This window comes from Scyliorhinus torazame, chromosome 3, assembly GCF_047496885.1.
Source record: "Scyliorhinus torazame isolate Kashiwa2021f chromosome 3, sScyTor2.1, whole genome shotgun sequence".
Lineage (NCBI taxonomy): Eukaryota > Metazoa > Chordata > Chondrichthyes > Carcharhiniformes > Scyliorhinidae > Scyliorhinus > Scyliorhinus torazame.
Window position 1 is genome coordinate 907396 of NC_092709.1, and position 27126 is coordinate 934521.

The following is a 27126-nucleotide window of genomic DNA, read 5'->3' on the forward strand; positions in this document are numbered from 1 at the left end:
CTTCTATACAGCTCAAAAACTTGGACTATGCACAGGCGCCACTTCAAGGCCCTGGAGAAGTTCCATCAACCCTGTCTGAGACCGATTCTCCACAGCAGCTAGGAGGACAGGTGTACTAACATCAGTGTCCTTGAAGGAGCCAAGAGCAAAAGCATTGTGGCCAGGATCATCCAAAATCAACTCCACTGGGCCCGCTCTGTGCTCTGGATGCCAGAGCCCCGACTGCCAGAGCAAATCTTCTTCGCCCAGCTCAAGGAAGGCTTCGGAACAAGACGAGGACAAGGGATGTGCTTCAGAGACATCCTGAAAACCTAGCTCAAGAAATGCAGCACAGACGTCAAAGACTGACAGACCTTTGCTCAGAAGTCACCTATTCGGAGGAACCTGATTGAAGGAACACAATTCTTCGAGGACACCCAACGACCAGCGGAGTGCCGGAAAAGGAGCCTGAAAAAGGAATATCAGCGATCCAGAGTCCCAGGACCGATTCCACCTCCCGGAAACAGCTGCCAACTGTGCGGTCGGAGGTCCGGCTCTAGGATCGGGATCATCAGGCCTGCAAGGGCCCCCAGAACCCATGACCAGTAACAGGGAGGTTCTTCGGGGGCAATCACACTGATTGGCGAGTGATCGCCAAAGAATAAGATTTGTTAACAATGATTCCCTCACAACAAGGTGACGTTAAAATTGCCACATTTGAGTTAATTTCAAGACTTTGGTATTTTACAAAGAGATCTTGTAATTTAAGAACCAGCTATTGAGTCTGAAGGTTTTGGGTTCAAATCTGACTCTGGAGACTGGAGCGGATGTTTTCAGTGGGGCGCTGAGGGAGCACTGCACTGTTACAATTGTCAAAACCCACCTGAACCCAGTTGCTGAGATATGCAGTGAGACAGCAGGACTCTCACTGCGAATGTAGCAGAAAGAACAATTCACATAGTTCCTCACCTTTATAGAGAGGTCCATGGAAATATGCAAATTGTGCCGCCCTGGGACCCAGGCGCTGTGAGGCAGCAGTGCTAACCACTGTGCCACCCTGGGTCCCTGGCGCTGTGAGGCAGCAGTGCTAACCACTGCTACCCTGGGTCCCTGGCGCTGTGAGGCAGCAGTGCTAATCACTGTGCCACGCTGGGTCCTTGGCGCTGTGAGGCAGCAGTGCTAATCACTGTGCCACCCTGGGTCCCTGGCGCTGTGAGGCAGCAGTGCTAACCACTGTGCCACCCGGTCCCTGGCGCTGAGGCAGCAGTGCTAATCACTGTGCCACCCGGTCCCTGGCGCTGTGAGGCAGCAGTGCTAACACTGTGCCACCCCGGGTCCCTGGCGCTGTGAGGCAGCAGTGCTCACCACTGTGCCACCCCGGGTCCCTGGCGCTATGAGGCAGCAGTGCTAATCACTGTACCACCCCGGGTCCCTGGAGCTGTGAGGCAGCAGTGCTAATCACTGTACCACCCCGGGTCCCTGGCACTGTGAGGCAGCAGTGCTAATCACTGTGCCACCCTGGGTCCCTGGCGCTGTGAGGCAGCAGTGCTAATCACTGTACCACCCCGCGTCCCTGGCGCTGTGAGGCAGCAGTGCTAATCACTGTGCCACCCTGGGTCCCTGGCGCTGTGAGGCAGCAGTGCTAATCACTGCCACCCAGTCCCTGGCACTGTGAGGCAGCAGTGCTAACCACTGTGCCACCCCGGGTCCCTGGCACTGTGAGGCAGCAGTGCTAATCACTGTACCTCCCCGGGTCCCTGGCGCTGTGAGGCAGCAGTGCTAACCACTGTGCCACCCCGGGTCCCTGGCGATGTGAGGCAGCAGTGCTAATCACTGTGCTACCCTGGGTCCCTGGCGCTGTGAGGCAGCAGTGCTAACCACTGTGCCACCCCGGGTCCCTGGCGCTGTGAGGCAGCAGTGCTAATCACTGTACCTCCCCGGGTCCCTGGCGCTGTGAGGCAGCAGTGCTAACCACTGTACCTCCCTGGCGCTGTGAGGCAGCAGTGCTAACCACTGTACCACCCCGGGTCCCTGGCGCTGTGAGGCAGCAGTGCTAACCACTGTACCTCCCTGGCGCTGTGAGGCAGCAGTGCTAATCACTGTACCTCCCCGGGTCCCTGGCGCTGTGAGGCAGCAGTGCTAACCACTGTACCTCCCTGGCGCTGTGAGGCAGCAGTGCTAATCACTGTACCTCCCCGGGTCCCTGGCGCTGTGAGGCAGCAGTGCTAACCACTGTACCTCCCTGGCGCTGTGAGGCAGCAGTGCTAATCACTGTACCTCCCTGGGAGAGGCTTGCCTGTCTATCGTGCAGCAGCAGGGAAACCTGTAATTATATCGGAAGTGGGAAGAGGCCCATATCGGAGACTCCCTCACTCAGGATGAGATGTCAGTTCGGATCATTCATGAGCCAATAGACACAAATGATCCCTGAGCCCACTGGAATTTAGTGGGAATGGCCTGGTGTTGCCGTGCCAACCGAAGACTGCTTTGAAAACTCTGTTGTGATAATCCTTGGGATTTCTCGGATGATACAATGAATCCGTTAGGAAGTTGCCTTTCATTTACTTTAATTAAATTCTTCTCTTGACCATGAAATTAGACATTCTTCGAAACAAATGGACGCAGTGAATGGTCCCAATACTCGACCAGAGCGTAGAATTGGTCCTCGGACCTCATTACTAAGGAAGTGAAAGAGCAACGAGGGCCGGTGGCGTCCGTTCTGAATGGCGTTTGGGAGGGCGATACGCCTGGAGGGGCTGAGTGAAGGTGGCATGGGGAGGACGGAAGAGCAGGAAGGAACAATCCTGCCTCCAGAGAAACCGTTTTCAAAATAATTTTGTTTTAAATGTCCCTTTTGTATGGTTCGGCTGAAGTGGCTTTACCTCAGTTCTGAGCCGAGATGATGAGAGGCTCACATCGGCCACCAGGTTTCCAGAGACCTGAACATCTCACCCAATTTTGGATCAAGCAAATTTAAGGAACACGGCCGACCCCATCATCTCCGCCCCCTCCCCTGTGCCCCCTCCCCTGTGCCCCCTCCCCTGTGCCCCCTCCCCTGTGCCCCCTCCCCTCTGCCCCATCCCCTCTGCCCCATCCCCTCTGCCCCCTCCCCTCTGCCCCCTCCCCTCTGCCCCCTCCCCTCTGCCCTTTCCCCTCTGCCCTTTCCCCTCTGCCCTTTCACCTCTGCCCTTTCCCCTCTGCCCTTTCCCCTCTGCCCCTCTGCCCCTTCCCCTCTGCCCCTTCCCCTCTGCCCCTTCCCCTCTGCCCCTTCCCCTCTGCCCCTTCCCCTCCGCCCCCTCCCCTCCGCCCCCTCCCCTCCGCCCCCTCCCCTCCGCCCCCTCCCCTCCGCCCCCTCCCCTCCGCCCCCTCGCCTCCGCCCCCTCGCCTCCGCCCCCTCCCCTCCGCCCCCTCCCCTCCGCCCCCTCCCCTCCGCCCCCTCCCCTCCGCCCCCTCCGCCTCCGCCCCCTCGCCTCCGCCCCCTCGCCTCCGCCCCCTCGTCTCTGCCCCCTCCCCTCCGCCCCTCCAGCCCCTCTGCCCTCTCTCCTCTGACCCTCCCCTCTGCCCCCTCCCCCTCCATTCCTCCCCTCCGCCCCCTCCCCCTCCCCGCCGCTCCCTCCACTCCTCCCCCTCCCCTCTGCCCCCTCCCCTCCGCCCCATCCCCTCCCCTCCATCCCCTCCACTCCCTCCACTCAGCCCCATCCCCCCCACCCCTGCCCACTCCCCCTCCCTTTCCCTCCACCCCATCCAACCCCTCCCCTCCATCCTCCCCCTCCTCTTTGCCTCCTTTCCCTTCCCTTCTGCCCCTACCCTCCCTTCTATTCCGCCCCTCCCCTCCCTTCCATTCTGCCCCTCCCCTCTGCCCCCTCCTCCTCCCCCTCAGCCCTCTCCCCTCCGCCCCCTCCCCTCCGCCCCTCCACTCCCTCCCCTCCACCACCTCCCCCTCCCCTCCGCCCCATCCCCCTCCCCTCCCCGCCCTCCCCTCCCACCCTCCCCTCCCCGCCGCCCCCTCCCCTCCCCGCCGCCCCCTCCCCTCCCCGCCGCCCCCTCCCCTCCCCGCGCCCCCTCCCCTCCCCGCCGCCCCCTCCCCTCCCCGCCGCCCCCTCCCCGCCGCCCCCTCCCCTCCCCGCCGCCCCCTCCACTCAGCGCCGCCCCCTCCACTCAGCCCCATCCCCTCCACCCCCTGCCCACTCCCCCTCCCTTTCCCTCCACCCCTTCCAACCCCTCCCCTCCATCCTCTCTCCTCCTCCCCCTCCTCTTTGCCTCCCCTCCCTTCTATTCCGCCCCTCCCCTCCCTTCCATTCTGCCCCACCCCTCTGCCCCCTCCTCCGCCCCCTCCACTCCCTCCCCTCCCCGCCCCATCCCCCTCCCCTCCCCGCCGTCCCCTCCCCGCCGTCCCCTCCCCGCCGTCCCCTCCCCGCCGTCCCCTCCCCGCCGCCCCCTCCCCGCCGCCCCCTCCCCGCCGCCCCCTCCCCGCCGCCCCCTCCCCGCCGCCCCCTCCCCGCCGCCCCCCTCGCCTCCGCCCCCTCCCCTCCGCCCCCTCCCCTCCGCCCCCTCCCCTCCGCCCCCTCCCCTCCGCCCCCTCCCCTCCGCCCCCTCCCCTCCGCCCCCTCCCCTCCGCCCCCTCCCCTCCGCCCCCTCCCCTCCGCCCCCCCTCCCCTCCGCCCCCTCCCCTCCGCCCCCCCTCCCCTCCAGCCCCCCTCCCCTCCAGCCCCCCTCCCCTCTGCCCTCTCCCCTCTGACCCCTCCCCCTCCATTCCTCCCCTCCGCATCCTCCCCCTCCCCGCCGCTCCCTCCACTCCTCCCCCCCGCCCCCTCTGCCCCCTCTCCTCTCTTCCCAATATAAAGAGGAGCTTTTCCGTTTTAATGAAAGTGATTATTTCAGTCATGTGTTAACTGTGAATAATTGGTGCTGAACTTGCTTTCTGAAAATCCGTTAGGTTTGGAGGTTTAGCTAGTCTGAAATAAAAGAATGTCACAAACTACATCTATCTAAATGATAATCACCCGTAAAATGGTTGTTGTACACTAAAAATGTGTGGGGTGAGTGTGTAATTTATACCACAGAAAATATATTTGGTTTCCTTCAAAGTGTATATTTCAATCAAAAAAAGTTTTACTTTTCACTTCAGGTTTCATAACAAAGGAGTTTATGTCAAAGTTGGTTTGCAGAAGATTAGCCACACATGTAATCTGCACGGAGACTTAAAACTTCAAGTGGATGATCGTGAAGTGGAACTTCCGAACATTGAAGGCCTTATCTTTCTCAACATTCCCAGGTAAACATTTAGAAACAAATCTGATTCCTGTAGAATTCCCTCCCTAACTCTCTGTTTCTTTGTCCCTCCGTCACCTCCTTTAACAAACTACTTATAATCAACCACTTGTACCAAACATTTGGTTCACCCCTCCTAATATATATCTCGATACCAATTTTGATTATGCTTCTGTGAAGCACCCTGGGGCATTTCCCACAATGAAGGTGCTATATAAATGCAAATTGTTGCCGTTCCTCCTCCAACTGGCTACATCAAAACGAAGGCATCCCTAGTCTCATTTGCCAATTGGGAGGGAGTCAAATTGTGGAATATTTGTGTTGAAAGATTCATTGGCTGTAGTGAACTCCCTCCCTATTGATTTCAGCTTCAGCCCCAGTTACTGATCCTCACTGGATAATAGAATTCACTGTGTTTAAAGCAACCTGCTGCTGGAATTGCCTCTAAAACATTGCAAAACATTTGGTGGGAATTGAGGAATGTGTGCACCTGACTACTCCATGCAAGCTTCCAGTGACCAGGATTTGTGTCAGGAGTTTTATAAAATTATTTCTAATGTTTGTTTGAATGCTTTATAGAACAAATCAATTGCATTACATTGCACTGGAAGGTTGCTATGTATGCATTACAGTGCCTAAATTGGAGTTTGGTGAGTGAGGGAGTTTTAAGAATTAATTTTAATTTAAGGGTTAATTTCTATCTAAAGTTTAGTCTTTACTTTAGCAATTAACTAAAAGTTTTTCTTTAGAACTTTAGCACAGAACTTTAGACTCTTCATATCACAGCAACTAAAAAGTCTAACAAGTGGAATGTGCATCCTGCAGGATGTGGGAAATCATGCAGGCACAAAATTCCCTTGATGACTGCATCTGCAGGAAGTGTCACCGTGTGCACAAACTTGAGTTCTGGGTTGTAGAACTCGAGCAGAGGCTGGAGTCACTATGGTGCATCTACAAGGCTGAGGATGACATGGATAGCATGTTTAGAGAGGCAGTCATACCACAGCCAAAAGGGGAGAGAGGGAATGGGTGATTGCCAGAGTATATGATAGAAACAGACAGGCAGTGCAGGAGTCCCTTGAGGCTATCTCGTTCTCTAACCGCTTTTCCATTCAGAGCCAGGTTGTGGCCTCACGAGCGTTCAGCTGCACAGGAGGGATGAAGGGCGATTGGAAGTGTTGTAGTGGTAGGGCATTCCCTAATATATCACCATTCCTTTACTGTTGCTGGGTCAAAATCCAGGAACTCCCTTCCTAACAGCACTGCAGATGTACCGACACCACATCGGGCAGCACGGTAGCACAAGTGGTTAGCACTGTGGCTTCACAGCGCCAGGTTCCCAGGTTCGATTCCCTGCTGGGTCACTGTCTGTGCGGAGTCTGCACGTTCTCCCCGTGTCTGCGTGGGTTTCCTCCGGATGCTCCGGTTTTCTCCCACAGTCCAAAGACGGGACGAAGTCTTACAACACCAGGTTAAAGTCCAACAGGTTTGTTTCGATATCACTAGCTTTCGGAGCGCTGCTCCTTCCTCAGGTGAATGAAGAGGTCTGTTCCAGAAACACATATATAGACAAATTCAAAGATGCCAAACCATGCTTGGAATGCGAGCATTAGCAGGTGATTAAATCTTTACAGATCCAGAGATGGGGTAACCCCAGGTTAAAGAGGTGTGAATTGTACCAAGCCAGGACAGTTGGTAGGATTTCGCAGGCCAGATGGTGGGGGATGAATGTAATGCAACATGAATCCCAGGTCCCGGTTGAGGCCGCACTCGTGTGCGGAACTTGGCTATAAGTTTCTGCTCGGCGATTCTGCGTTGTCGCGGGTCCTGAAGGCCGCCTTGGAGAACGCTTACCCGGAGATCAGAGGCTGAATGCCCTTGAATGCTGAAGTGTTCCCCGACTGGAAGGGAACATTCCTGCCTGGTGATTGTTGCGCGATATCCGTTCATTCGTTGTCGCAGCGTCTGCATGGTCTCGCCAATGTACCACGCTTCGGGACATCCTTTCCTGCAGCGTATGAGGTAGACAACGTTGGCCGAGTCACACGAGTATGTACCGCGTACCTGGTGGGTGGTGTTCTCACGTGTAATAGTGGTATCCATGTCGATGATCTGGCACGTCTTGCAGAGATTACCATGACAGGGTTGTGTGGTGTCGTGGTCGCTGTTCTGAAGACTGGGTAGTTTGCTGCAAACAATGGTTCGTTTGAGGTTGCGCGGTTGTTTGAAGGCAAGTAGTGGGGGTGTGGGGATGACCTTGGCAAGATGTTCATCGTCATCAATGACGTGTTGAAGGCTGTGAAGAAGATGACGTAGTTTCTCCGCTCCGGGGAAGTACTGGACGACGAAGGGTATTCTGTCGGTTGTGTCCCATGTTTGTCTTCTGAGGAGGTCGGTGCGGTTTTTCGCTGTGGCGCGTTGGAACTGTCGATCGATGAGTCGAGCGCCATATCCTGTTCGTACGAGGGCATCTTTCAACGTCTGTAGATGGAGGGCATCTACAGACGTTGAAAGATGCCCTCGTACGAACGGGATATGGCACTCGACACATCGATCGACAGTTCCAACACGCCACAGCGAAAAACCGGACCGACCTCCTCAGAAGACAAACATGGGACACAACCGACAGAATACCCTTCGTCGTCCAGTACTTCCCCGGAGCGGAGAAACTACGTCATCTTCTTCACAGCCTTCAACACGTCATTGATGACGATGAACATCTTGCCAAGGTCATCCCCACACCCCCACTACTTGCCTTCAAACAACCGCGCAACCTCAAACGAACCATTGTTTGCAGCAAACTACCCAGTCTTCAGAACAGCGACCACGACACCACACAACCCTGTCATGGTAATCTCTGCAAGACGTGCCAGATCATCGACATGGATACCACTATTACACGTGAGAACACCACCCACCAGGTACGCGGTACATACTCGTGCGACTCGGCCAACGTTGTCTACCTCATACGCTGCAGGAAAGGATGTCCCGAAGCGTGGTACATTGGCGAGACCATGCAGACGCTGCGACAACGAATGAACGGACATCGCGCAACAATCACCAGGCAGGAATGTTCCCTTCCAGTCGGGGAACACTTCAGCATTCAAGGGCATTCAGCCTCTGATCTCCGGGTAAGCGTTCTCCAAGGCGGCCTTCAGGACCCGCGACAACGCAGAATCGCCGAGCAGAAACTTATAGCCAAGTTCCGCACACATGAGTGCGGCCTCAACCGGGACCTGGGATTCATGTTGCATTACATTCATCCCCCACCATCTGGCCTGCAAAATCCTACCAACTGTCCTGGCTTGGTACAATTCACACCTCTTTAACCTGGGGTTACCCCATCTCTGGATCTGTAAAGATTTAATCACCTGCTAATGCTCGCATTCCAAGCATTGTTTGGCATCTTTGAATTTGTCTATATATGTGTTTCTGGAACAGACCTCTTCATTCACCTGAGGAAGGAGCAGCGCTCCGAAAGCTAGTGATATCGAAACAAACCTGTTGGACTTTAACCTGGTGTTGTGAGACTTCGTACTGTGCTCACCCCAGTCCAACGCCAGCATCTCCACATCATGGAGTCCAAAGACGAGCAGGTTAGGTGGATTGGCCATGATAAATTGCCCTTAGTGACCAAAAGGGTTAGGAGGGGTTATTGGGTTACGGGGATAGGGCGGAAGTGAGGGCTTAAGTGGGTCGGTGCAGACTCAGTGGGTTGAATGGCCTCCTTCTGCACTGTATGTTCTATGTTCTAATGTTCTAATAGATTACAAAGGTTCAAGAAGGCAGCTCACCACCATCATCTCGAGGGCAATTAGGGTTAGACAATAAAAGGTTCTCTAGCTAGTGATGTCGACATTCCTTGAATTAACTTTTTTAACAGTTGGGAACAGACCACTGTTTCTGTGGCTGTGGTCATCACTGCAGGATTGTACCTCCCTGTAACCAGACTGAAGGATGTCCACAATGGCTGCAGGACATCATTTTGGGGGAGGGTGAACAGCCAGCGGTTATGGCCACATTGGGACGAATGACATGAGGAAAAGCAGATTTTGGGCTGCTAAGAAGGAAATTAAAAAGCAAGACTTCAAGAGCAGCAATCTCACGATTACTCCCAGTGCCTCGCGCTAGTGAGCATAAGAACAGGAAGATCGAGCAGTTTGACACATGGCTGGTGAAATGGAGTAAGAGGGAGGGCTGTAGATTTCTGAGGCATTGAAACCAGTTATGGGGCAGGTGGGACCTATACAAGAAGGACGGGTTACACCTTAACAGGACTGGGGCTAATGTCCTTGCAGGGAGGTTTACTAATGCTGTTGGGGAGGATTGAAGCTAAATTGGCAGAGGGGTGATAACCTGAGGGGAAATTCAGAGTGGAGAGGAGAAAAGCTGGCAACAGGAAGTAGTGAAGTATAAACTGATAAGGAGGATATATCAGAGAGTACCGTGATAGATAGAATACTTGACAGTTTGACAGAGTCAGCAATACTAAGTAATTACCTGGGGTCAGAGTAAGGGGAAAAGTTTTTTAACAGCTCTAAATCAGGGATAATGTGCATGTGTGTAAATGCACGGCGTGCGGTTAATAAGATTAGTGAACTACAGGCACAGGTTGACAAATGGAATTATGATATTGCTATAATGGAGACCTGGATCAAAGAAAGGCAGGGCTGAGCTTTAAATATTCCTGGGTACCAGGTATTTAGAAGAGACAGAAAAGAAGAAAAGAGATTGTGGGGATAATGGCGGTACCGATTAAAGATGGTATTGCAGTCCTGGGGGGAGAGGATGTTTCAGAGGGGCCAAGGACAGAATCTCTCTGGCTGGCTGGAATGAAAAAGGTACAATAACGTTGATTGGTGTAGTTTATAGACCACCAACTAGTGGAAGGGTTGTAGAGAAATAAATTTGCAAAGAACTTGCAGAAATGTGCAAGAATTATAGCGTATTTATAACAGGGGCTTCAATGATCCAAATATAGGCTGGAATCGGGATAGTGCAAAGGGACCAGAAGGGTCAGAGTTCCAGAGTGTGTTCACTCTAATAGTGGAGCAGTATGCTTCCGCTCCAACTTGGACCTGGTTCTGAAGAATGAGTTGGCCCAAGTGGATCAAAAATAGTGGGAGACCATTTAGGGGACAGTGACCATTTTATCACAAGGTTTAGATTGGCCATGGCAAAGGACAAGGAGCGATCCAGAGCAGGGATAATTAGTTGGGGGAAAGCCGACAACGGGATCAGAATGTACCCGAGTCGAGTGAGTTGGAATCAAATGTTGGCAGAAAGTCGGCGGCTGAACAATGGGCCATCTGATCGAGATTGGACAAGGTCACAGTATATTCCCTTAAAGGGGAAAGAGATTGGACAAGGTCACAGTATATTCCCTTAAAGGGGAAAGAGATTGGACAATGTCACAGTATATTCCCTGAAAGGGGAAAGAGATTGGACAATGTCACAGTATATTCCCTTAAAGGGGAAAGAGATTGGACAATGTCACAGTATATTCCCTGAAAGGGGAAAGAGATTGGACAATGTCACAGTATATTCCCTTAAAGGGGAAAGAGATTGGACAATGTCACAGTATATTCCCTTAAAGGGGAAAGAGATTGGACAATGTCACAGTATATTCCCTTAAAGGGGAAAGGTAAAACTAATAAATCGAGAGCGTTCAGAAAGAAGTGCGCATACAGCAGAATCCCCACAGTGCAGAAGGAGGCCATTTGGCCCATTGTGATAACAGACCCTCCGAAAGAGCACAAGATGTCAGGTGGAAAATACAATGGAGAATCAGATTGAATGTAAAAGGACCAGAAGAGAAGTGAAAAAACTAATAAGGAAAACAAGGAGAGAGCATGAAAAGAGAATCCCAAGACCGCCTATAAGCTTACAAATAGTAACGTGTAAAGAAAAGAGTAGGGCCGATTAGAGATAAAAAGGAACTTGCCACATGGAGGCAAGAGAAATAGCAGAGGTATAAAACAGCAGTTTGGATCTGTCTTTACAAAGGAAGAAGCTGCTCCCCAGGCTGAGCTGAGAGGGGAGGTAACTGATACACTCGGAGAATTTACAGTCGAGGAGGAGGTGATAGAAAAGCTAAATTTACTTAAAATTGATACGGTGCTAAGACCGGATGAGAAACATCCAAGAGCACTGAGGGAAGTGAAAGTGGAACTTGCAGAGGCTCTAATGATAATCCTCCAGTCTTCCTGAAACACAGGAGTGGTGCCAGAGGGGTGACGAATACATCCTTGTTCAAAAAGGGGAGCAAGGAGAAAGCTGACAACTACAGACTAATCAGTCTGACTTCAGTAGGGAAACGACTGGAAACTATGGGGTGAATTCACCGTCCTGGAGAGGGATTTTCCTGTAGCAGTTAAAACATGCTAACTATCTGTCTGATGTTTTTACAGCTGGGGATCTGGAGCAGATCTGTGGGGGTCTGACAGTGATGGTCGTTTCAATAGACCCCAGATGGATGATGGGATGCTGGAAGTAGTTGGGGTCACTGGGGTCGTCCACATGGTAAATGCCGGACTTTTCATTGTAATGGAAATTCTACTAAAATTCAACAAAAAATGTAAAGATAAATTGTCAAAGGTGTGTCAGTTGTCTGTGGATGAGTCAAATTTGAAATCCTTCCTGAGGTTCCTGGCCTTTGCCTTCAGGGATTACCCATTTCTGAGGGTCAAGATGTCACGAAGAATGAAAGTCCGGTTTGACATCACCACAGGAGGATTGTAAATGAATTAGGAAGGACATTCGCAACTTGACCCTCAGCTTTTTGTTGACACATTGTACCCAAGGGTGTAGCCACCCAGCTCACCTGCTTCACTCGGATAGTAACTCTCGGGCTGGGCGTCAGGTACAATACACCTGTCCGACTCTCGGGCTGGGCTTCCGGTGCAATACACCTGTCCGACTCTCGGGCTGGGCGTCAGGTACAATACACCTGTCCGACTCTCGGGCTGGGCTTCCGGTGCAATACACCTGTCCGACTCTCGGGCTGGGCGTCAGGTACAATACACCTGTCCGACTCTCGGGCTGGGCGTCAGGTACAATACACCTGTCCGACTCTCGGGCTGGGCTTCCGGTGCAATACACCTGTCCGACTCTCGGGCTGGGCGTCAGGTACAATACACCTGTCCGACTCTCGGGCTGGGCGTCAGGTACAATACACTCTGACTCTAGGGCTGGGCGTCAGGTACAATACACCTGTCCGACTCTCGGGCTGGACGTCAGGTACAATACACCTGTCCGACTCTCGGGCTGGGCTTCCGGTACAATACCCCTGTCCAGTCCGCATGGGGCTAGTCAGGAGATGTTTTAACTGATGGCATCTGCTCTTGTACAGTTTCTGTTTATTTCTGTTCACAAATCTCATCTAAATAGTAAAAAGGGGCAGCACGGTGGCGCAGTGGCTAGCACTGCTGCCTCACGGCGCCGAGGTCCCAGGTTCGATCCCGGCTCTGGGTCACTGTCTGTGTGGAGTTTGCACATTCTCCCCGTGTCTGCGTGGGTTTCACCCCCACAACCCAAAGATGTGCAGGCTAGGTGGATTGGCCACGCTAAATTGTCCCTTAACTGGAAAAAATGAATTGGGTACTCGAAATTTATTAAAAATAAATAAATCAATAGTAAAAAGAAGGATTAAAGACCTAAAAGAGAGTCTACGCATGGAGGCAGGGTGTGGCTGAGGTATTAAATTAGTGCTTTTCACCTTCCCGTGTCAAGGAAGATGATGCAGCCAAATCACATTGGGAGAGTCAGTAGTTGGGACATTTGATAGGCTAATTGATAAAGAGCAGGTATGAGGGAGCCTGGCTTTTTTACAATTGATAAGTCACCAGAACCACAACCGAGGGCACTGGGGAAAGTAAAGGTTGGAATTGCGAAGGTATTGGCTATAATCATCCAATCCACCTTAGATACAGGGGTGGGGCTGGATTAGCTCAGTGTGCTGGGTGGTGATGCAGAGCGAGGCAGCAGCGTGGGTTCAGTCCCCGTACCGGGCTGGGGGGCTGGGGGGTGATGCAGAGCGAGGCAGCAGCGTGGGTTCAGTCCCCGTACCAGGCTGGGGGGTGATGCAGAGTGAGGCAGCAGCGGGGGTTCAGTCCCCATACCGGGCTGGGTGGTGATGCAGAGCGAGGCAGCAGTGTGTGTTCAATCCCCGTACCGGGCTGGGGGGCTGGGTGGTGATGCAGAGCGAGGCAGCAGCGTGGGTTCAGTCCCCGTACCGGGCTGGGTGGTGATGCAGAGCGAGGCAGCAGCGTGGGTTCAATCCCCGTACCGGGCTGGGTGGTGATGCAGAGCGAGGCAGCAGTGTGTGTTCAATCCCCGTACCGGGCTGGGGGGGCTGGGTGGTGATGCAGAGCGAGGCAGCAGCGTGGGTTCAGTCCCCGTACCGGGCTGGGGGGTGATGCAGAGCGAGGCAGCAGCGTGGGTTCAGTCCCCGTACCGGGCTGGGGGGTGATGCAGAGCGAGGCAGCAGCGTGGGTTCAATCCCCGTACTGGGCTGGGGGGCTGGGGGGTGATGCAGAGCGAGGCAGCAGTGTGTGAAATGTTGGTCTCCTTATCTAAGAAGTGATATACTTGCCATTGAGGGAGTGCAGCGAATGTTGCCCAGACTGATTGCTGGGATGGCAGGATTGTCCTATATGGAGGGATTGGATTGACTGGGAAATTTAGAGGGGATTTCATTGAAATGTATAAAGTTGTGAGAGGACGGGACAGGCTGGATATCGCGATGCTGTTTCCTCTGGTTGGGGGGGGGGGTCTGGAACAAAGGGTCAGAGTCGCAGGATACAGGGTCGGCCATTAGGATTGAGCTGAGGAGAAATTTCTTCACTCAGAGGGTGTGAAGCTGTGGAATTCTCCAGCACAGATGCTGTGGAGGCCAAATCACTGAATATATTTAAGAACAAAATAGATAAATTTCTGACTGTAAAGGTGTCAAACTGTACGAGGAGAGAGCAGGTGTGGTGTTGAGATGGAGCATCAGGCATGACCATATTGAATGGCACAGCAGACTCTTGGGACCGAATGGCCTCCTCCTGCTCTTATGTTTCAGATGCGCTGGAGGAATGCACCTTGGCTCCTTAGACAGGAACGTCCGAATCCACGACTGCTACATTCTAGAAGGCAGCAAATACCTGGGAACCCCACCACCTGGAGGTTCCCCTCCAAGTCATTTAACACTCTGACTTGGAAATATATCGCCGTTACTGGGGCAACATCCTGGAATTCCCTCCCTAACAGCACAGTGGGTGTACCTCCCTCCCTAACAGCACAGTGGGTGTACCTCCCTCCCTAACAGCACACTAACAGCACAGTGGGTGTACCTCCCTCCCTAACAGCACAGTGGGTGTACCTCCCTCCCTAACAGCACAGTGGGTGTACCTCCCTCCCTAACAGCACAGTGGGTGTACCTCCCTCCCTAACAGCACAGTGGGTGTACCTCCCTCCCTAACAGCACAGTGGGTGTACCTCCCTTCCTAACAGCACAGTGGGTGTACCTACACCATGGACTGCAGCGGTTGGAGGAGGCACCACCATCGCTGTGTCAAGGACAATTAGGGTTGGTCAATAAACACTGGCCTAACCAGCGATGTTCACATCCCATAAATGAATAAAACAAAACATAATTCAAACATTAATTAACAGGTGAAGGATATTTAAAAAAAGGTAAATTTCACTTTAATTAGTTGATACAACAAAAATGCGCCTCACATAGTTACACTCGCGTCACTCCCCGCACCACGTACAATCTCTCAATCCTTTCTATGTTGGATCTTTCACTTCCACTTAATTGTTTCAGTTCTTGAGATGCATTCACCAGCAGCTGTATGAAATCTGGAGTTCCGGACATAGTTACTATGACGAGGCGCAGGTTTCTGAACTCTGGTCGCAGGTTTCTGAGCCCTGGTCGCAGGTTTCTGAGCCCTGGTCGCAGGTTTCTGAGCCCTGGTCGCAGGTTTCTGAGCCCTGGTCGCAGGTTTCTGAGCCCTGGTCGCAGGTTTCTGATCCCTGGTCGCAGGTTTCTGATCCCTGGTCGCAGGTTTCTGAGCCCTGGTCGCAGGTTTCTGAGCCCTGGTCGCAGGTTTCTGAGCCCTGGTCGCAGGTTTCTGATCCCTGGTCGCAGGTTTCTGAGCCCTGGTCGCAGGTTTCTGAACCCTGGTCGCAGGTTTCTGATCCCTGGTCGCAGGTTTCTGAGCCCTGGTCGCAGGTTTCTGAGCCCTGGTCGCAGGTTTCTGAGCCCTGGTCGCAGGTTTCTGAGCCCTGGTCGCAGGTTTCTGAGCCCTGGTCGCAGGTTTCTGAGCCCTGGTCGCAGGTTTCTGATCCCTGGTCGCAGGTTTCTGATCCCTGGTCGCAGGTTTCTGAACCCTGGTCGCAGGTTTCTGAGCCCTGGTCGCAGGTTTCTGAGCCCTGGTCGCAGGTTTCTGAGCCCTGGTCGCAGGTTTCTGAGCCCTGGTCGCAGGTTTCTGAGCCCTGGTCGCAGGTTTCTGAGCCCTGGTCGCAGGTTTCTGAACCCTGGTCGCAGGTTTCTGAGCCCTGGTCGCAGGTTTCTGAACCCTGGTCGCAGGTTTCTGAGCCCTGGTCGCAGGTTTCTGAGCCCTGGTCGCAGGTTTCTGAGCCCTGGTCGCAGGTTTCTGAACCCTGGTCGCAGGTTTCTGAACCCTGGTCGCGGGTTTCTGAGCCCTGGTCGCAGGTTTCTGATCCCTGGTCGCAGGTTTCTGAGCCCTGGTCGCAGGTTTCTGAACCCTGGTCGCAGGTTTCTGAGCCCTGGTCGCAGGTTTCTGAGCCCTGGTCGCAGGTTTCTGAGCCCTGGTCGCAGGTTTCTGAACCCTGGTCGCAGGTTTCTGATCCCTGGTCGCAGGTTTCTGAACCCTGGTCGCAGGTTTCTGAGCCCTGGTCGCAGGTTTCTGATCCCTGGTCGCAGGTTTCTTAGCCCTGGTCGCAGGTTTCTGATCCCTGGTCGCAGGTTTCTGAACCCTGGTCGCAGGTTTCTGAGCCCTGGTCGCAGGTTTCTGATCCCTGGTCGCAGGTTTCTGATCCCTGGTCGCAGGTTTCTGAGCCCTGGTCGCAGGTTTCTGAGCCCTGGTCGCAGGTTTCTGAGCCCGGGGCGCAGGTTTCTGATCCCTGGTCGCAGGTTTCTGAGCCCTGGTCGCAGGTTTCTGAGCCCTGGTCGCAGGTTTCTGAGCCCTGGTCGCAGGTTTCTGAACCCTGGTCGCAGGTTTCTGAGCCCTGGTCGCAGGTTTCTGAGCCCTGGTCGCAGGTTTCTGAACCCTGGTCGCAGGTTTCTGAGCCCTGGTAGCAGGTTTCTGAGCCCTGGTCGCAGGTTTCTGAGCCCTGGTCGCAGGTTTCTGAGCCCTGGTCGCAGGTTTCTGAGCCCTGGTCGCAGGTTTCTGAGCCCTGGTCGCAGGTTTCTGAGCCCTGGTCGCAGGTTTCTGAGCCCTGGTCGCAGGTTTCTGAGCCCTGGTCGCAGGTTTCTGAACCCTGGTCGCAGGTTTCTGAGCCCTGGTCGCAGGTTTCTGAGCCCTGGTCGCAGGTTTCTGAGCCCTGGTCGCAGGTTTCTGAGCCCTGGTCGCAGGTTTCTGAGCCCTGGTCGCAGGTTTCTGAGCACTGGTCGCAGGTTTCTGAGCCCTGGTCGCAGGTTTCTGAGCCCTGGTCGCAGGTTTCTGAGCCCTGGTCGCAGGTTTCTGAGCCCTGGTCGCAGGTTTCTGAGCCCTGGTCGCAGGTTTCTGAGTCCTGGTCGCAGGTTTCTGAGCTCTGGTCGCAGGTTTCTGAGCCCTGGTCGCAGGTTTCTGAACCCCTCCTGTGTGGGTCACGATGATGTAGCTGTTCAGAGTTCTTTGGTAAGTGATGAGGTCTGGTTCTCTGGTACAAACACTCAACCCATTGACATATTCGCCTCAGCAAGCGCATCTGGTGTTGCTTTTTTTTCTTACTGCCAAACAGAAAACTGGTCTATTCATAGAGAGCTTGGCTGCAATTCTGTGTTCTCAACCACAGGATCTGTTCTGGATTGTCTACCACAAGCCAGGCTGGATCCTGACACCACCTGCAATTAACTTTCTATTTACTTTTTCCTTCAACGAATATACTAAGAGGGATAGATGAAGCAAGAGATATTGGCGTACAAGTACACTGGTCCCCGCGCCTGGGTCACTGTCTGTGTAGAGTTTCCACATTCTCCCCGTGTTTGCGTGGGTCTCACCCATACAACCTACAGATGTGCAGGTTAGGTGGAATGGCCACGCTAAACTGCCCCTTAATGGAAAAATGTTTTCAGAAGGAATTTCCTTAAAGTACACAAGTCCCTAAATACAGCAGTTCAAGTAGACAAGGTTGTTAAGAAATCATTGGCAGAGGTATAGAGTATAAAAGTACGGCTATAATGTTGGAATTGTATAAAACACTGGTGAGGCCACAACTGGAATATTGTGTGCAGTTCTGGTCGCCACATTACTGGACGGACGTTATTGCTCTGGAGAGAGTGCAGAGGAGGGTTACAAGATTTGCCAGGGCTGGAAAAGTGTAGCTACGAGGAGAGATTGGATAAATTGGGATTCTTTTCTTTTTTTTAAAAAATATATTTTATTGAAAATTTTTTCCAAACAACAATTTTTTCCCTCTTACAAAGCAAACGTAACAGTAAAGAAATGTTTAACAATACACAAATAACTAAACCCCATAATCTTTTGACATAAACTAAACCCCTCCCCCCCCCCCCTCTCCCCCCGGGTGGCTGCTGCTGGTCATCTGTCTTCCCTCTAACGTTCCCCTAGGTAGTCGAGAAATGGCTGCCACCGCCTGGTGAACCCTTGAGCCGATCCTCTCAGGGCAAACTTTATCTGCTCCAGTTTAATGAACCCCGCCATATCATTTACCCAGGCCTCCAGTCCGGGGGGTTTCGCCTCCTTCCACATGAGTAGGATCCTGCGCCGGGCTACTAGGGACGCAAAGGCCACAACGTCGGCCTCTTTCGCCTCCTGCACTCCCGGCTCTTCCGCAACTCCAAATAGAGCTAACCCCCAGCCTGGTTTGACCCGGGCCTTCACCACCTTCGAAATCACTCCCGTCACTCCCTTCCAATACCCTTCCAGTGCCGGGCACGCCCAAAACATATGTGCGTGGTTTGCCGGGCTCCCGCCGCACCTCCCACATTTGTCCTCCACTCCAAAGAACCTGCTCAATCTTGCTCCCGTTATGTGTGCTCTATGTAGCACCTTAAATTGAATCAGGCTAAGCCTGGCGCATGAGGAAGAGGAATTTACCCTGCTTAGGGCATCAGCCCACATACCCTCCTCTATCTCCTCCCCCAGTTCTTCTTCCCACTTTCCTTTTAGTTCGCCCACCAACTCCTCCCCCTCTTCCCTCATCTCTCGGTATATCTCTGACACCTTGCCCTCTCCGACCCACACCCCTGAAAGCGCTCTGTCCTGAGTTCCCTGTGTCGGGAGCAGCGGAAATTCCCTCACCTGTTGTCTAGTAAATGCCCTCACCTGCATATATCTCAGGAAGTTTCCCCGGGGCAACTTATACTTTTCCTCCAATGCTCCCAAGCTCGCAAAAGTCCCATCTATAAATAAATCTCCCACCCTCCTAATTCCCAACTGGAACCAGCTCTGAAATCCTCCATCCATTCTTCCTGGGGCGAACCTATGGTTGTTCCTAATTGGGGACCCCACCAGGGCGCCCCGCACCCCTCTCTGTCGCCTCCACTGTCCCCAGATATTCAATGTTGCCGCCACCACCGGGTTCGTGGTAAACTTTATAGGTGAGAGCGGTAGCGGCGCCGTCACCAGCGCCTCTAAACTCGTCCCTTTACAGGACTTTCTCTCCAGTCTTTTCCACGCCGCTCCCTCACCCTCCATCATCCATTTACGTATCATTGCCACATTGGCGGCCCAATAGTAATCGCCCAAGTTCGGTAGTGCCAATCCACCTCTGTCCCTACTACGCTGAAGGAACCCCCTCCTTACTCTCGGAACTTTCCCTGCCCACACGAAGCTCGTGATGCTCCTGTCTATTTTATTAAAAAAGGTCTTAGTGATTAGTATAGGGAGACATTGAAATACAAATAAGAACCTCGGGAGGACCATCATCTTAATTGCTTGCACCCTGCCCGCCAGCGATAAAGGCTGCATGTCCCACCTCTTAAAGTCCTCCTCCATTTGTTCTACCAGCCGTGTCAGATTAAGTCTGTGCAAGGTTCCCCAGCTCCTAGCGATCTGAATCCCCAGGTATCGGAAGTTTCTTTCCACTTTCCTTAGAGACAAGCCTTCTATCTCTCTACTCTGGTCCCCTGGATGTATCACAAATAATTCACTCTTCCCCATGTTTAGCCTATACCCCGAGAAATCCCCAAACTCCCTCAACATTTGCATAACCTCTATCATCCCCCCCGCTGGGTCCGACACGTATAACAATAGGTCATCTGCGTATAACGAGACTCGGTGTTCTTCTCCCCCTCTAATCACCCCTCTCCATTTCCTGGAGTCTCTCAACGCTATGGCCAGAGGTTCAATTGCCAACGCGAACAACAATGGAGACAGCGGGCATCCCTGTCTTGTTCCCCTATATAGTCGGAAATACTCCGATCTTTGTCGACCAGTAACTACACTTGCTGTTGGAGCCCCATAAAGAAGTTTGACCCAGCTAATAAACCCGTTCCCGAACCCAAACCTCCTTAACACTTCCCATAAATACTCCCACTCCACCCTATCAAATGCCTTCTCTGCATCCATTGCCGCCACTATCTCTGCCTCCCCCTCCACTGGGGGCATCATTATCACCCCTAATAGTCGTCGCACGTTAACATTCAGTTGTCTCCCTTTTACGAACCCTGTCTGGTCTTCGTGCACCACCCCCGGGACACAGTCCTCTATCCTCGATGCCAGTACCTTTGCCAACAATTTGGCGTCCACGTTCAATAATGAAATAGGTCTATAGGACCCGCACTGCAACGGATCTTTATCCCTCTTCAAAATTAGCGATATCGTCGCCTCCGACATCGTCGGGGGTAAAGTCCCTCCTTCCCTGGCCTCATTGAACGTCCTCACCATCAACGGGGCCAACAAGTCCACATATTTTCTGTAATATTCCACCGGGAACCCGTCTGGTCCCGGAGCCTTCCCTGCTTGCATGCTTCCCAGTCCCTTAATAACCTCGTCCACCCCAATCGGTGCCCCCAGGCCTACCACCTCCTGCTCCTCCACTTTCGGGAACCTCAATTGATCCAGGATCTGCCGCAACCCCTCCTCTCCCTCTGGGGGTTGAGACCTATACAGTCCCTCATAGAAGGTCTTGAACACCTCATTTATCTTTCCTGCTCTTCGCACCGTGTCTCCCTTTTCGTCTCTAATTCCTCCTATCTCCCTCGCTGCTGTCCTCTTTCACAACTGATGAGCCAACAGGCGACTAGCCTTTTCCCCATATTCATACCTCCTCCCCTGTGCCTTCCTCCACAGCACCTCCGCCTTTCTGGTGGTCAGAAGGTCAAACTCCGTCTGGAGTCGTCTCCTCTCCCTGTACAGTCCCTCCTCCGGGGTCTCTGCAAATTCCCTATCCACCCTTAAAATCTCCCCCAGTAATCTTTCCCTTTCCTTGGCCTCTGTTTTCCTTTTGTGGGCCCCAATGGAGATCAGCTCTCCTCTGACCACCGCTTTTAATGCTTCCCAGACCACTCCCACAGGGACCTCGCCGTCGTCATTGACCTCCAGGTATCTCTCAATACACCCCCGCACTCTTGCACACACTCCCTCATCCGCCATCAATCCCACATCTAATCGCCAGAGTGCTCTCTGCTCCCTTTCCTCTCCTAATTCCAGGTCCACCCAATGTGGGGCATGGTCCGAAACCGCTATGGCTGAGTACTCAGCTTCTTCCACCCTAGAGATCAACGACCTTCCCAAAACAAAAAAATCTATCCGGGAGTACACTTTATGGACATGGGAGAAGAAGGAGAACTCCCTGGCCCTAGGTCTAAGAAATCGCCATGGATCCACTCCCCCCATTTGGTCCATAAACCCCTTAAGCACCTTGGCCGCTGCCGGCCTTCTTCCGGTCCTTGAGCTGGATCTATCTAGCCCCGGGTCCAGCACAGTATTAAAGTCCCCTCCTAAAATCAAGTTTCCTACCTCCAGGTCCGGAATACGCCCCAGCATCCGTCTCATAAATCCCGCATCGTCCCAATTCGGGGCATACACATTAACCAGCACGACCTCCATTCCCTCCAGCCTGCCACTCACCATTACATATCTACCTCCGCTATCTGCTACGATGTTCTTTGCTTCAAATGCTACCCGTTTCCCCACCAAAATGGCCACCCCTCTGTTCTTTGCGTCTAGTCCTGAGTGGAACACCTGTCCCACCCATCCTTTCCTTAGCCTAACTTGGTCCGCCACCATTAGGTGCGTCTCTTGGAGCATAACCACGTCTGCCCTTAGTCCTTTCAAATGCGCGAGCGCTCGGGCCCTTTTTATCGGTCCGTTCAGGCCTCTCACGTTCCACGTGATCAGCCTCACTAGGGGGCTACCTGCCCCCCTCCCGTGTCGACTAGCCATCACCTTCTCTAGGCCAGTCCCATATCCCGCCTCCGCGCACCCGCTCGCTCCCCCAGCGTCGCACACCATCCCCGCCCACCCACTCTTTAGCCATTTCCTTTTGGATTTCCGCAGCAGCAACCCAGTTGCCCCCCCCCCCGCTAGATCCCTATCTAGCTTGATTGCTCCCCCCATATCACTTCCGTAAGTCAGCTGACTTCAACTGACCCCGGCTACTCCTCACTCCTCGACCCCCCCCCCGGTGTAAGGGAACTCCCATCCGCCTTGCGCCTGTCTTCCCGCCATATTCTTTCTGGCGCGGGAACATCCCTTTACCTGACCCGCCTCTTGTGGCGCAGCTCCCTTTCCCCTTCCCCTCCCCTTCCTCATTCTCCATCTATGTCCCGTCTTTCCCCCCTCACCGGCGCCCACATTTCCCAATGTCTCCCCCCTTCCCAATTTACTTCTCAATTAACTTCAACCATAACATTAACTTTTTTTTTTTTACAAATGTTTTATTGAAAATTTTTTCCCAAACAACAATTTTTCCCCTCTTACAAAGCAAACGCAACAATAACAATACAGAAATTTTAAACAATACACAAGTAACAAAACCCCTTTATCTTTGACCTAAACTAAACCCCCCCTCTCCCCCCCCCCCCCCCCTCCCCCTGGGTTGCTGCTGCTGGTCATCTGTCTTCCCTCTAACGTTCCCCTAGGTAGTCGAGAAATGGCTGCCACCGCCTGGTGAACCCTTGAGCCGATCCTCTCAGGGCAAACTTTATCTGCTCCAGTTTAATGAACCCCGCCATATCATTTACCCAGGCCTCCAGTCCGGGGGGTTTCGCCTCCTTCCACATGAGTAGGATCCTGCGCCGGGCTACGAGGGACGCAAAGGCCACAACGTCGGCCTCCTTCGCCTCCTGCACTCCCGGCTCTTCCGCAACTCCAAATAGAGCTAACCCCCAGCCTGGTTTGACCCGGGCCTTCACCACCCGCGAAATCACTCCCGTCACTCCCTTCCAATACCCTTCCAGTGCCGGGCATGCCCAAAACATATGTGCGTGGTTTGCCGGGCTCCCGCCACACCTCCCACATTTGTCCTCCACTCCAAAGAACCTGCTCAATCTTGCTCCCGTTATGTGTGCTCTATGTAGCACCTTAAATTGAATCAGGCTAAGCCTGGCGCATGAGGAAGAGGAATTTACCCTGCTTAGGGCATCAGCCCACATACCCTCCTCTATCTCCTCCCCTAGTTCTTCTTCCCACTTTCCTTTTAGTTCGCCCACCGACTCCTCCCCCTCTTCCCTCATCTCTCGGTAAATCTCTGACACCTTGCCCTCTCCGACCCACACCCCTGAAAGCACCCTGTCCTGTATCCCCTGTGTCGGGAGCAATGGAAATTCCCTCACCTGTTGTCTAGTAAATGCCCTCACCTGCATATATCTCAAGAAATTTCCCCGGGGCAACTTATACTTTTCCTCCAATGCTCCCAAGCTCGCAAAAGTCCCATCTATAAATAAATCGCCCACCCTCCTAATTCCCAACTGGAACCAGCTCTGAAATCCTCCATCCATTCTTCCTGGGGCGAACCTATGGTTGTTCCTGATGGGGGACCCCACCAGGGCTCCCCGCACCCCTCTCTGTCGCCTCCACTGTCCCCAGATATTTAATGTTGCCGCCACCACCGGGTTCGTGGTAAACTTTTTAGGTGAGATCGGTAGCGGCGCCGTCACCAGCGCCTCTAAACTCGTCCCTTTACAGGACTTTCTCTCCAGTCTTTCCCACGCCGCTCCCTCACCCTCCATCATCCATTTACGTATCATTGCCACATTGGCGGCCCAATAGTAATCGCCCAAGTTCGGTAGTGCCAATCCTCCTCTGTCCCTACTACGCTGAAGGAACCCCCTCCTTACTCTCGGAACTTTCCCTGCCCACACGAAGCTCGTGATGCTCCTGTCTATTTTATTAAAAAAGGTCTTAGTGATTAGGATAGGGAGACATTGAAATACAAATAAGAACCTCGGGAGGACCATCATCTTAATTGCTTGCACCCTGCCGGCCAGCGAGAGAGGCTGCATGTCCCACCTCTTGAAGTCCTCCTCCATTTGTTCTACCAACCGTGTCAGATTAAGTCTGTGCAAGGTTCCCCAGCTCCTAGCGATCTGAATCCCCAGGTATCGGAAGTTTCTTTCCACTTTCCTTAGAGGCAAGCCTTCTATCTCTCTACTCTGGTCCCCTGGATGTATCACAAATAATTCACTCTTCCCCATGTTTAGCCTATACCCCGAGAAATCCCCGAACCCCCTCAAAATTCGCATAACCTCTATCATTCCCCCCGCTGGGTCCGACACGTATAACAATAGGTCATCCGCATATAACGAGACTCGGTGTTCTTCTCCCCCTCTAATCACCCCTCTCCATTTCCTGGAGTCTCTCAACGCCATGGCCAGAGGTTCAATTGCCAACGCGAACAACAATGGAGACGGCGGGCATCCCTGTCTTGTTCCCCTATATAGTCGGAAATACTCCGATCTATGTCGACCTGTAACTACGCTTGCCGTTGGAGCCCCATAAAGAAGTCTAACCCAGCTAATAAACCCGTTCCCAAACCCAAACCTCCTTAACACTTCCCATAAATACTCCCACTCCACCCTATCAAATGCCTTCTCTGCGTCCATTGCCGCCACTATCTCTGCCTCCCCCTCCACTGGGGGCATCATTATCACCCCTAATAGTCGTCGCACGTTAACATTCAGTTGTCTCCCTTTTACGAACCCTGTCTGGTCTTCGTGCACCACCCCCGGGACACAGTCCTCTATCCTCGATGCCAGTACCTTTGCCAACAATTTGGCGTCCACGTTCAACAATGAAATGGGTCTATAGGACCCGCACTGCAACGGATCTTTATCCCTCTTCAAAATTAACGATATCATCGCCTCCGACATCGTCGGGGGTAGAGTCCCCCCTTTCCTGGCCTCATTGAACGTCCTCGCCATCAACGGGGCCAACAAGTCCACATATTTTCTGTAATACTCCACCGGGAACCCGTCTGGTCCTGGGGCCTTCCCTGCTTGCATGCTTCCCAGTCCCTTAATAACCTCGTCCACCCCAATCGGTGCCCCCAGGCCTACCACCCCCCGCTCCTCCACTTTCGGGAACCTCAATTGGTCCAGGAACTGCCGCATCCCCTCCTCTCCCTCTGGGGGTTGAGACCTATACAGTTCCTCATAGAAGGTCTTGAACACCTCATTTATCTTTCCTGCCCTTCGCACCGTGTCTCCCCTTTCGTCTCTAATTCCTCCTATTTCCCTCGCTGCTGCCCTCTTTCGCAATTGATGAGCCAACAGGCGACTCGCCTTTTCCCCATATTCATACCTCCTCCCCTGTGCCTTCCTCCACAGTACCTCCGCCTTTCTGGTGGTCAGAAGGTCAAATTCCGTCTGGAGTCGTCTCCTCTCCCTGTACAATTCCTCCTCCGGGGTCTCTGCAAATTCCCTATCCACCCTTAAAATCTCCCCCAGTAATCTTTCCCTTTCCTTGGCCTCTGTTTTCCTTTTGTGGGCCCCAATGGAGATCAGCTCTCCTCTGACCACCGCTTTTAGTGCTTCCCATACCACTCCCACCGGGACCTCGCCGTCGTCATTGACCTCCAGGTATCTCTCAATACACCCCCGCACTCTTGCACACACTCCCTCATCCGCCATCAGTCCCACATCTAATCGCCAGAGTGTTCTCTGCTCCCTTTCCTCTCCTAATTCCAGGTCCACCCAATGTGGGGCATGATCCGAAACCGCTATGGCTGAGTACTCAGCTTCTTCCACCCTAGAGATCAACGACCTTCCCAAAACAAAAAAATCTATCCGGGAGTACACTTTATGGACATGGGAGAAGAAGGAATACTCCCTAGCCCTAGGTCTAAGAAATCGCCATGGATCCACTCCCCCCATTTGGTCCATAAACCCCTTAAGTACCTTGGCCGCTGCCGGCCTTCTTCCGGTCCTTGAGCTGGATCTATCTAGCCCCGGGTCCAGCACCGTATTAAAGTCCCCTCCTAAAATCAAGTTTCCTACCTCCAGGTCCGGTATACGCCCCAGCATCCGTCTCATAAATCCCGCATCGTCCCAGTTTGGGGCATACACGTTAACCAACACGACCTCCATTCCCTCCAGCCTGCCACTCACCATTACATATCTACCTCCGCTATCTGCTACGATGTTCTTTGCTTCAAATGCGACCTGTTTCCCCACCAAAATGGCCACCCCTCTATTCTTTGCGTCCAGTCCTGAGTGGAACACCTGTCCCACCCATCCTTTCCTTAGCCTAACTTGGTCCGCCACCTTTAGGTGCGTCTCTTGGAGCATAACTACGTCTGCCCTTAGTCCTTTCAAATGCGCGAGCACTCGGGCCCTTTTTATCGGTCCGTTCAGGCCTCTCACGTTCCACGTGATCAGCCTCACTAGGGGGCTACCTGCCCCCCTCCCGTGTCGACTAGCCATTACCTTCTCTAGGCCAGTCCCATATCCCGCCTCCGCGCTCCCGCTCGCTCCCCCAGCGTCGCACGCCATCCCCGCCCACCCACTCTTTAGCCATTTCCTTTTGGATTTCCGCAGCAGCAACCCAGTTGCCCCCCCCCCCCCCCCCCCCCCCGCTAGATCTCTTTCTAGCGTGATTGCTCCCCCCATATTACTTCCGTAAGTCAGCTAACTTCAACTGACCCCGGCTACTCCTGCTCACTCCTCGACCCCCCCGTGTGGGGAACTCCCATCCGCCTTGCGCCTGTCTTCCCGCCTTATTCTTTCTGGTGCGGGAACATCCCTTTACCTGACCCGCCTCTTATGGCGCAGCTCCCTTTCCCCTCCCCCTCCCCTTCCCCATTCTCCAACTATGTCCCGTCTTTCCCCCCTCACCGGCGCCCACATTTCCCCAATGTCTCCCCCCTTCCCTGTTTACTTCTCAATTAACTTCCACCGTAACATTAACAATAACATTTCCTGCAGCATCAGTCCCTCAGTTCCGATCCAATTTCTCTTCTTTGATGAAGGTCCATGCTTCCTCCGCCGTCTCGAAATAATGGTGTCTCTCCTGATACGTGACCCATAGTCTTGCCGGCTGCAGCATCCCGAACTTCACCTTCCTTTTATGCAACACCTATTTGGCTCGGTTGAAGCTCGCCCTCCTTCTCGCCACCTCCGCACTCCAATCCTGGTATACCCGTACCACTGCATTCTCCCATCTGCTACTCCGCACCTTTTTAGCCCATCTCAGGACCTCTTCTCTATCCTTAAGGCGGTAAAATCGCACGATTATCGCCCTGGGTGGTTCCCCCGCT

General features: G+C 53.4%; 1 protein-coding gene across 1 annotated transcript in view; it reads left to right on the top strand.

Moving 5' to 3' along the window:
* The window catches only part of LOC140408239 (diacylglycerol kinase theta), a 267197-nt gene that overhangs the window by 227204 nt on the left and 12867 nt on the right, over positions 1 to 27126 (top strand). Inside the window, exons 19-20 of the mRNA XM_072495177.1 lie at positions 5108 to 5254; positions 11661 to 11772. Of these exons, the coding sequence (XP_072351278.1) occupies positions 5108 to 5254; positions 11661 to 11772 (259 nt within the window). The remainder of the gene's footprint in view (positions 1 to 5107; positions 5255 to 11660; positions 11773 to 27126) is intronic.